The 11,929-nt window shown below is 44.6% G+C and overlaps 1 protein-coding gene across 1 annotated transcript in view; it reads right to left on the bottom strand.

The window, feature by feature from the left end:
- The window catches only part of LOC6536689, a 68,788-nt gene that overhangs the window by 43,479 nt on the left and 13,380 nt on the right, over positions 1–11,929 (bottom strand). The window contains exon 2 of the mRNA XM_039375169.1: positions 249–768. Coding sequence (XP_039231103.1) covers positions 249–289 — 41 coding nt within the window. The 5' untranslated portion in view covers positions 290–768. The remainder of the gene's footprint in view (positions 1–248; positions 769–11,929) is intronic.

Here is an 11,929-nt window from a genome sequence, read left to right as displayed (position 1 = left end):
TTGACAAGTTAAAAGAAGTCTAAAAACAAAATTTTGTTAAAAAATTCGTATTTTTCAAAATTAATTTTTAATTTTGAAATTACATTTTTTTTAAATGTTTCTCCAATTAAGCCAACTGGTTTCTAACTCTAGCGGCGACCTTCACCTTTTGGTTTGTGTGCTGACTAAGCCCGAGGAGTGCTGCGCATCCTTTTTGAAGCCTTAGTACACCCCTCTCGCTCTAACCACCCCTAAATACCGTTACTTACCCTGGGCAACTTCCTTCGTCTGTCGGCCTTTGCTTCTGCATTTTTTGTCTGGGCGACGACGCCGTCGCAGAAACTCCCTCGAAATTCCTCCGCCCCCTCTCCGCTCACTCACAATCCTGTTTTTTCGGCCTCTGGTTTTTCGGGGCCCCGAGTTTCGGTCGCTCACGTCGCAAGAACTTCACAACAGCCGACGTCGCAGGTGAGTGGCGAGCAGAGCAGCATGGCCGCTGTGGAATACCGATACCGCACGGCCGTTGGCACGAGCGAGAGAGGCGAAGAGCACGCTCCCTTTCACATCCATGATGGCTGCCGCTGTCGCTGTCGCTAGGCAACCATTGAAAATCGGAGGCAGCGCTGCTGGCGTCGCACATTCCAATGGCATTCCTCTGCCTCGCCTCTTCTTCTTCATATCCAGCTCGGCCATCATGGGGCTCCATGGAATCCACTGCCTCTTCGCCGGGAATCCGAATTGCCGACATTTTCGATTCAGCCGACGGCATTTTGTTGTCGATTTTCGGGCCTGAAAAAAATTTATATTGTTGGTTTTATTTAATTATAGAAAGAAATAATTTGTACTCCAAAAATATCACTATAAGACAGTTGTATTATAAGACAGAAAATAAAAGATGCGTCTTGTGACGTGACGATAGACGTTCTAATATCTACCAGAACCATGGAAACCATAAAATGGTTTTTCGTAGTTAAAGGCTGTCTAAATTGTTATAATTATTAGACTTAAAACCCAAATATAAATTATAATTTTAAACTGTATTCCGACTGTAAGAAAACCAACATTAGAATGAGTACATTCGGGCTATTTCACAAGATGTCTTCATTAAAAAACAAATTGTATTAGCGTTCATCATTGTCTAATATGAGGTACTTTAATATAAAAAAGAAACATTTTAATTAACACGGTCTGTTTCCATTTAGTCGGTATACTGGTTTTTAACAGAATGTACCCAAGAGACATTCAATATTCTTTTTAATTTAGGCTTTAAACTTAAATAGAAACCAATTTAAAATAAATCAGCATTTAGTTTTAATGGGAAGACGAAAACACATTAGCAAAACTATTTCTTCGGGATGGCCATAAACCGAGAGACGAGGACCCTTGCCGGAATCAAAAGTGTCCAATGTGATTTCCATCGCGGACGAACAAAAGGAGCGACGCCTCGTTGACATTTGCCAATAAAAATAAATAAAATACCATTTGTTCAGGAATCCGACATCGTCCCCACAATTCCCTTGCCCAAGTCTCCTAGACTTTTGGCCACGCTCACCGGCGGCAACTAAAAATAAATGCCGCCTTTTAGTCGAGGCGTTCAGGGAACACTTTTGGGGGCGTGAGGCGGCTCCCAGGGGGAAGTAGTGGGTGTGGGTGTGGGTGTGGGTGTGGGTGGGGAGTGGGGAGTGTGTGTGCGTTGCGCATTTTAATACAATTTAATGCCCCATCGTGCGCCACCTCGACCTCCACCACGGGTAAATTCCCTAGTCTGCCCGTCAACAATCGAACGCGATAGCATCATGTTTGGACCTGGAGCTGGAATTGAGATCGAGATTGCCTGGATTCCTGGGCCTGCCCAAAAACCGAGTTTCCGGAGCACTAGCAAAGCCTTATTTTTATTGGAAATCGTTTATCCCCATAGAAAAGTCCCAGAAGAAACGTGCCTTTGGTTGGAAAAGACGCCATGCAGAATTAAGATACAGTGGACTCATACACTCAGTTTTACCAGCTAAATAATTTGTGAACTTGCTTATATTGTTAAAAGAGTATTGGTTTCACTTATTATTAATACCAAATTTTTAATTTTATACGTCGCAAGAAATGAAAGAGACTATTAAGAATTATATTAATGCCATAAATAATCATAATCACGATTACTTCAACATATGATAGGAATTACGCCGGGGTTAAATGAAATTATTCTGAACTACCCACCCGCTGCTAAATACAAATTTTATGTATAAGCAATGACTTAAGAAATGTCGTCACAAGCGGGCTTTTGTATTGTTAATGCTTTCTGGAGATGTTTCCAAATTAATTTATAAGGAATAAGAAAACAGCTTCTGCTCTAGAAACATGGAATCTAGAAACATAGAACATTTCCATCTAGATGGAAATGGTTTTAAGCTAATTAAGTTTCCCCTAAATCCGTGTCACTGTATAGGGCATTTAACGCCCCAACTCGCTTTTGTTTTTGGCTTGTCATTTGAGACACAAATGGCGGAATTAGTTTTCCGTTCAGATGCCGGGCATTACTCCGGACCCATCCTCCCTCGCATTGATATGCGTCTCCATCCACAGAAGCCCCATCCCAACGATTTCGATTCCCCGTACCCATCTCCTCATCATTATGCGCTTCAGAGCTTTTCGGGATTTTCTACTTCATTGCTATTATCGGAGCCCAGTGAATGGCAGTGTGTTGGATGGTTGGATGGATGGATGGGGTTATGCCGGACTCATCTGGAATCACACTAATTTGGCTCGGGACTAGAACCGCCCAACACCCACAACCCACCGCCCACCGAGGCGTGTGTAGTTGTCGTTGGCCCGATTTTATGATGATGAGTTCAGAGTTCGGGCACGTTGTGCATTAATCGCATCACTTTATGTGGAGCCGGAGCCAGAGCCAGAGCTGTCCGGACACTTGGCAACCAGGTTTCCAGCTGGGCAAAGAGTTCGATCTACGGCGGATTCCCAGGGATTCCATAATGTTCTCACATAACAGCGATAGGCCGTAAAAAAGAGGTCAAGCCAACACGACCCTGAAACAGATTTCAGATGAAAACGAGAGCAGTTCGATCAAATTTATTGCTGCCGACTGACCTTCGCAAGCCGGCAGCCGGGATTCTGGATTCAGGATTCAAATTTCATATTTCACGGCCTTAACTGGAGCGACAGGATTCTCTCGGTCCGCTCAGGGCCAATAAAAGTATTAATGACCATAACAAACGTCTTTGTGCCGCAGTTGCAGTGGTTGCCCCTCGAGGTCGTTTATCCCGCTGCGTATTTGGTGCGCGCAACTCGTTCGGGATAACATAACAGCCCGAAACTATCCGCACTCCTGTGCTCCTACGCATTATCGATGCTCGTTCTTGAGGCCTTTCAGTTACCCTTTGGTGCACAGAAAAAAACTTCTTATTTTCTATTTAAAGGAGTTTTTCTCGCTACATCGGAACATTGTCATCGCTTTATATTGTTGCTCAAGGTGATCAGGAACTATGATCTTTATGAAAATAGAGTCTTGTATGATATATTCTTTTTAAAGAACAATTCTTGTTCTTAAAGTTCTCTATGCTCTTTTTTCTCCGTCTGGTCTGCTCAGTTTTTCTGTATCGTATCGAATATGTTTCTAGATTCTGTCGCTTGAGCTCATAACGGACCTTGAGTTATGGGAGGCTGCGGCCCGAGATAAACCCGTTCTTCCTCCCTCGCTCTCGACTTGAACTCATTTAATCCATGAAATGGGAATGCTTTAAGTCGCTGCTCGCTGGTTAGAAATTCTATTTTATGCTTGGGTTCCCATCGCCATCTCCTTCGCCATCTCCAGCTCCAGCTACATCGGCATGGCCGTTGCCATCGTCTGCCAGCGATTCAGCCAGCCAAATGGCGATGGCATCTTGCCATGCAATTCGAGCCGGGGGCGTGGATGTGGCCATGGATGTGGAAGTGCCTGCCGGTGGGTGTGGCAATGGAGCCCCTTGGATCCTTCTTGCTCGCCTGAATCGCGCTGGGTTTCTAAGTTTTTTCGCAAACGGTTTTATGCATGCGCTACACAGCGCAAAGTTACCTTGAAATCTCCGTATTCCTCCAAACATATTAAGGCACACTTTTGAAGCGATACCCCAGATACAGAGAACCTACAATCTTTCCTTCTTGATAGATCATTGTATTAAATGCAATTCCTCACTAAAATGTTAATGCAAAGGTAGTTTAAAGGGTTTTACTCCACACTGTTAACCGAATTAATTCCAGTGTACTTGTAATTTAAGCCAGAGAGCCAAATGTGAAAAACTGAAAAAGGGCAAAAAATGTGATGTAAAGGAGAAAACAAGAAAGAAAGGAGAAAAAATAAAAGCTGCTTCTCGACGACGACATAAAACTTGCAAAATAAGTTTCGCATGTTTCAGCAAACTCAGGTAAGGAAAAAAGGGGCCAAAAGCAAAATTGCGGGCGTGGATTTGCCAAAGGCCAGGTGATGAGGGATGAGGGATGGGGAATGCGGGGCGGCAAAGGGCTCTCGGTGCCTTGAATATGCAGCAAATATTCTTCAAACGGCTCTGACGTCGGCTCCGTTTTATATGCGCAGAGCTCAGAGGGCGGAATGGGGTCCACCCTCCTTAACAGCTCACTCCCTGCCTTTCACCTTTACCACCCCTCTCCATCCCATGCATACATCCAGGTAAATGAAAAGATGGTCGCCGGTAAGCCGAAGGGGGCGAAACACGAAATGTACTCCAATTTAATCAAGAATTCTATTCTGTAAATTACTTGCACAAAAACTGGAGGCGACGGAAGGTCGAGTGGGGCGGCATGTGGGGTGGGAAGCAGACCAACCGCCTTCTTTTCACAGCGCGAATTTCCATTTCATGTTACAGAAACGTAAGGAGAAATGGAATTACCTGTAGTCGGATCCGTCAAGCTCAAATGAGGAGGGCAGGCATTCCTACAGAAAAATGAATTACATTACTCGAATGGACCTTAGTCATCCAAATCCAGCTATTGTTAGAATAAATAGCTTGTGCATTCACCTAAACATAGAAAATAAACAACTCTGATTTCCTTTACAAGCCAAACTACTTCACGTGATTTCTCCCCACAAAACTACTTTGTATACCGAAAATGTAAATTTAAACAACGTTTTCTCCCAGCTAAACTGACCATAATAAATACTGAACTAATGTTCATAATCAGCTTGATAATTGAAGATGCCTTTTGGTTTTCCATTAAATAAACGTGAACATAAGCGTCATAGATCGAGCATTTGGATAGCAGGTGGAAACGACTGTCTGCGACCTCAGAGCAAAGCCTCATTTTTATTCACACTCTTGGGGCAAACTAAGCGCTTTAAAATCAATTCCATAGCTAGCTTTTCGTTGCCCCCAAAAAACACTTTCCCCCAAACAGAGCAGCCCATCAAAACCTGTAAAAATATGCCTGCTCCCCGATTCTCGAGATGCATAAATTGATATTCGGATACTTATGCATTCAGTCCTCCGCCTCTTAACGACTCGAGCACAAGGCGGGCCCATACAAATAGCGCAGACACAAGATGAAGTCACAAGGGAAAACGCGGCCAGGAAAAGATGGATGGGTATGGGAATGGGGATGGGGATGAATGGCCGGCGTTGTTATTGAAATAAATTATTATAAATAAATACGCCAGTCGAATTTATGAAGTCGTAGTTGTCGGCTATGACGTTATGGTGTTTTCTTTTTCTTTCCGCGAGCTCTGTCCGTTGCGCTGTCCGTTCTGTTTGTCCGTTGAGGGGAATCCAGTGTCATTATTTTTGTTTATGTCCGCCGGTGGAGAGGCTCGGTCCAAAAACAACGTGGAGCGCCGTTAAAACAAACAGCTTATTGCGCCAAAGCCGAACCCGAAGCTAAAGGGAGTTGATGTCGGATGATGATGAATAACGGACAGTTGGAGTACGAAATACGTATACATAAGTAGAAGTCTGGGGCGCCAATGGCTGACATTGATAACTGAAGAACTTGGATGGGGCGGGCGGACTTTTGAATTTGTTTATCTTTCGTTTGTCAACATCATGTCGATTTCAGTCCGTAGCCAGCTTGTTTATTTGTTTGCCTTCGATGCCTGTAAACATTGCGCTGCCAATTGAATTCGTTTCAATTTATTTACTGCACAAGAAATGAAAGGAAACTTTGTTTGCGCCAGGGGCGTGGATCCGAACTTTATGGCAGGGCTAAATAAAAAAGGGCGGAGGAGCAGGAGGTGACAGTTCAATTAGAAAGCGGATGAGGCCGAATGCCTAAACACATTCTATCGCAACGAGGAGGCCAGCTACTGCTGTTGCCTTGGCCAGGAGCCTTTGGATTTCGTGGTGATGAGGCGGGGGATATTAATTGCGACTGGAGGGAGACAGGGCTGGGCAATCATTCGGTCCCCCACTTTTTATGGCACAGAGATTCAAATAGTTTTGAACTTTTCGCATCTCCCAGGATTCTTGATGCTGAGCCAAAACTAGAAACTCCCATAAGAAAGTTTACGATGCGAACAGAGCGCATATGTAAATACACAGTGGCGAATCGGAGAATATACTCCAAGGGGACCCGGTCCTCAATTAAAGGCCTCTTAATTGCCAAGACCATTGGGGAAACTCGGCGAGTTTCCAGCAAATTTACTTGGAATTTAATCAGCAATGTCATTGGGGAGAGTACGACATCTTGACAAGTGCTTTTTGTTTGAGGAATGGGGGTTCCAAGGGGAACCACAGAGTTAGTGACCAAGAGGTTTGTAATTTTAACATGACCTGGACCCTCGACATTCACTTTTTTTTCGCAGTGCAACATTGCAAAGGGCTCGCTTTCGTTGGCAACATTTCGCCACGCTTCCTTGGCAGCTGGAATTGCTTTGCCCAATAATTCGCGGCGAAATTCGCTTGGCTCCAACAGTGCTGTCAGCGATCTGTGGCTTTTACGAGGTCCTCCTCCTGCCCCGATCTCCCCTGTTTTAACCAACGTATCCCTGCGCCAGTCCTTGTTCGCGTTTTAAGCGTCGTGGCAACAAAACTGGAAATGCAACCAGCGCGAAATTGCTGCAGCAGCACCACCAGCGGCAGCAGCAAGAAGCCAGCTCGGGAGTGGCTAGAACATCGGCTTGGAGGCTTGGAACGGAACAGAACAGAGCGGAGCGGAGGACAAGGATGAGTTGCAGCGGGAACTCGACCAGAGGCGCCAGTTGGCTAAGCACATATAAAAAAGTTTAGCTGGTTTAAGGTGGGGCTCCAATGAAATCATTTACAGCTGCAGCCAAAGGAGCTGCCGAACCCAGTGATGGGTTTAAGCTTGACACTGGACAACAAAGTTTGGTAAAAACATGCTTCAAGGGTAAAGTACTATTTAAAGATATACATTTTTTATATCGTGTAACAATCTTAAATTGATCATCCAGAATTGGACTATATTAACTTGTTACACAGTGCTAAGTCCACTGGCAAATCAATAGCAAAAATAAGAGCCAGATAGGGGACAATGCGGAGATATGCGGGTTGAAGGAGAGTTAGATGTCGTTGGCAAAACGGGAATACATACATACATATATGTGAGTGCATTGGGCGTGGGCGGTGGAGTGTGGGCGTGGGCGTGGCATTTGTCGTGACTCGGTGACTTATTACTTTTCATGCTGCTCTCGTTTCTTTTGCGCTGGAGCTTGTTGGATGCTGTCAAATGAAGTCGTAAAAAGATTGGGCAAAAAAACTTTTTTGTGGGCCACTCGCAGAAATACATGCATATAAAAATGGCAAAGTTGGGATTAGTTTCATCAAGGATAAGCCAAATGGCTGGACATGCCGGGCAGTCGGGAAGCCGAGCAGCATATAAACGAGCCAAGGAATAAGGACTCGGGCATCCGTATCCTTGTCCATTTCGTGTCCTGTGTCCTGACCATTTTGCTATTTGCGCGGAAAACTTTTTGTGCAGTTGGTGTCGGTTGATGCTGGTAGTATTCTGGGCAGCATTACGTAAATGATTCCCCCAAAAACCAGAGGATATGTGTGCTTGTGCCACCTTTATGGACGCACCATCTCGTCCCCGGGAAAATGTCATCTAAGCACGTTTGCAGGATCTGCATAATTTATGTTTGCATGTAGGTACGGCTGCTGGGGCGGATTACCCTAGAAAATTAGGTTTCCCATTTGATGGAGGACGCGGAGAGTGTCGCTCGTATAAAAATCCGACACGACCTGGCCGCCATCTTCATAACTCCGGCAGTGGTGGAGCGACACGTGGACCTGGTTGGGTGGTTGGCTGCCTGGGTGGTTGGGTGGTGCATGCCCAAATGAATTTATATATATTTGTGTTCCCGTTTTATGACTAATATCTCGGAATATCTCTGGGCAAGGAAGGAGAGACACTATCCGCCAGCCACATCCCCACCTCCACGCCGTGCACACACGGTGGCATATTTTGCAGTGTTGTGAAAAATAAAACAGCCAAATAAACCCGGCCCAGCAGCGGGAATAAAAACAAAAAAACAAGAGGGAAAACAGCGAGAAAACAAGTATTAAAATTTGTTTTTCCAACATTTGTCAACGATGGTGCGATGGCGGTGTCGATGGCGATGGCGATGACACGGGCTGACGCAAACCCAGGCTGCCACTGGGTGTCCGAACGTTCCAACTTCTCCCCCAACCTCCCCTTTGATCACGCTGCTGATTCGCCTTTTCCTGTCTCCTGATCCCTGGCCTCCTCCGCCCCCAAGCAATCTCTATATCCCCGCGGCGTGTCATTGTCGTTGTTTGCATGTGACGAACTCTTCCAGTGCTCGTTGCCACCTCCGCCCCTTCCGCACCCGTTTTCCCCCCGCCCCAGAAGCCTCTCATCAGAAGCGCACAGTGGGATGAATAAGTTACTGCTCCTTATAACCAAGTATATTGGAAATCATATATCTACTTGGGAATTAAAAATTATATAATGTACTTTAAATTATTTTTACATGCATATATTTATTTTAGATTGTATATTTGGTTAGATTAGAAAGTCGTTGACCTATGCATTTGATTTAGGTATATTGCGGTTTAAAATGTGCTGACTTCAATGAGCTTCCAGAAACCAAAAATTAATAACTTCTTATAAAAGCCGAACAAGTTTCAGTCAAAATATTTGGTAAGCTGTTGCTAGTTTATCTATTCATTGGTTCATCAATTCATTTTAATGTTAAAACAACAGGACCCAGTGAAATAACAATATCCAACATAATCGTATGAATCTTGAGGAGAGTGCGACTACTTTTCTGCTTACAATTTCAAATATTTTACCGAATCTTTGTACCACTGTCTTTTCCCCGGCGGCGGTTTGGGACCGAAGCGGACCGCCGCACAAGTTGCAGCTCTGTAGACACCGCGTATACGGGTTTCTGCCCCGCTCCGGTTGGTCTGGCACTTGCCACTTGGCACTTGGCACTGGGAACTGGGCACAGGGAACTGGGAACTGAGAACATGGGCATTGGGACCTGGACTCGGGCGGGACGAGACGGGAAGGAGCTCTTTGCTTATGCATGTCGCATGAGCAATAACAATATTTCCTCCGCTGTCGCAGTCGCTGCTTATTCGTTTCGATTTGCTTATTCGCATTTGGGTTTTAAGCTTTTTTTTCTTTTTTTTTGGTTCAGAATGGATGTTTTTTACGTTTCTCATTCGCTTACTTGCAGGAATCATGATATGCACGGACACGGGGGAGTGCGAGTGGGAATGGGAATGGGAATGGGAATGGGAATGGGAATGGGAACACATGTATTTGGCTTTACAGCGGGGAAAAATGAGAAAACAAAATTTAAAATTTATGCACATATATATTCCCATTCCTTATTCGCATCCAGACATGTGTGGGCCGGCAGTATCTGTATATGTATCTGTATCTATATCTGTATCTGCGACTGTGACTGAATATGTATTTTGAATCTCTGGGCCCGTGCATTCCGTGCATATAGCCCTTCCCAGTCCCCCAAAATCCCCCAATCATATCTCACTCCCCTTCTAGACGCTGGCATACTTGTATCATAACTTTCTGCCCCATTCTGTTCTGTTTGCCATAAATGAAATCCACGCGAATGCGACACGTTTCTCTGATGTTCGATGTTCGTAAATTGAAAACAACAAAAGCAAAATATTGAAATTTTCGCTGTGCCCTGAATATTGAGTTGGTTTTTCTGAAAATATTACATTGGATGTGAGCGACCATCAAAATTCGTTGTAAAATTACCAACTGCGGTGGCCCCCGGAAATGAAAAAACGAGATGACGCTAGACTACAAACTTGCTGATGTGATGAAGGGATTTACATTTAGCCAAGTATTAAATGCAGCACTGAGTGGGTAAAATGTTAGTCTGTTTTAAATAAGTTGTATGTGAAAATGATTTCGTATATTTTATTATACATTATTAGCGCATTTTAGACAAATTAGCTAACAATAACACTTTGATTTTTACCCTAAATATAGAAAAGGAATGTTTAAAAACAACTTAATTCACATGTGAAGTGTAAGCTGTATTCGCTTGACCAATTAGGTTGTTGGAAAAATCACATAAAATAAATGGAGTTCTCGTTTAGATATTACAGCACTTGATGTCAGCTATGCCGGCACTCTGATTCAGAGTCAATAATCCCCGCCTGGGGAGCGTTACATCAGCTGCCCGCATTTCGGAACCCCATCACGCACTGCCCCCAGACTCCAAAATGGGCCCACTTCGCCATTATCGCAACCCTTTGATATGTGAGAAGCGATTGGCGCAGACCGCTTATAGAAGCGAATGTCCCGCTAATTGAGCGCTTAGCCGATTGCATTCGATTCCCATTAAGAGGCGCAGTCGCAGAGTCGCGAGTCGCGCTCGAATTAAAATTGAATCATTATTGAAATTCGTTTGTCTGCGCTCCGTCTCTTTCCGATCGATCGAACCAGACCGGGCTCATTAAAATGGATGGCGATGGCCGTTAAGCGGAGGGTTAAAGCCGTCCGTCCGTCTGTCCGTCTGTCCGCCGTCCTCCGTATGTCCGTTTGTTCGTCCGTCCGTTTGTCAGTCCGTCCTTTCGCGAGTATGGCCAATGGCGGCCGACTGGGCCTCTGAGTGTACATCTGCATTTGGCAAATTGTAAAAATTTAATTCGCATATCATGCGCGATAATCAGCGACGTGCATTATAAACCCATAAAATCGCAAAGCGCTGCCATAAATGTGCGGCATGGTGGTGGGGATGGGGATGGGGAGGGGTAAGGAGAAGGCCGCGCCAATTGTCGCATTCGGTTGGCAGCGTCGATAAATATCCGTTTATATGGTAATTGTCACCGTGAGGTCGCTTCTAACTTTCTGCCCGTCCGCCTGCAATTTGCATTTCTGCACAGCTGCGAATGGCGCACTGAATATTATGCAGTCGCTATGGCAATGGCATATTTATTTTATTGCCCCGGTATCGGTATTCTGTAATCCCCGTCCGCCCTTCTTTAAATTTCGCATTAAGTCTAGAACCAAAATGGCGGCATTAAATCAGTGCACAGCGAAAAAAACTGCATTTTTTATTGTATTTTCCATTTGCAAAAATATTGTTACGATCAGATTCCACACTTTTTACATTCTTCTAAAAAAGTTAGTAAAATTAGTTAGAAAATCTACGTTGATACGGTAAAGAAACCAATGCTTGATCAATGCTAGTGGATGTTTTCTACAAGTGGAAAGGTGTGCGAGGTGATGAAACGAAGATGGAGCTGGATTTTCGGTTTAATTTTCATGTCCATTAACCAAGCAAAATGGATACGTTCGGCAACGAGCGAAAGGATAAGCGAACCGGCCAGGCATGTCCTGAATTTTGATAGACCGAAATTTGGAGGGCACCGTTCGGGGCTCGAAACTGGAGCCAATGCGGGTATAAATTCAAATAAAGTTTAACGAAGCCCATCCGCAGCCGGCGGTAGAGTAGGAGGACTTCTTGGGAGTGGGACTCAAA

This window comes from Drosophila yakuba, chromosome 3R (genome assembly GCF_016746365.2).
Source record: "Drosophila yakuba strain Tai18E2 chromosome 3R, Prin_Dyak_Tai18E2_2.1, whole genome shotgun sequence".
Taxonomy (NCBI): Eukaryota; Metazoa; Arthropoda; class Insecta; order Diptera; family Drosophilidae; genus Drosophila; species Drosophila yakuba.
The sequence above is the reverse complement of the archived record's forward strand: the minus strand, read 5'-3'. Positions and strand labels throughout refer to the sequence as shown.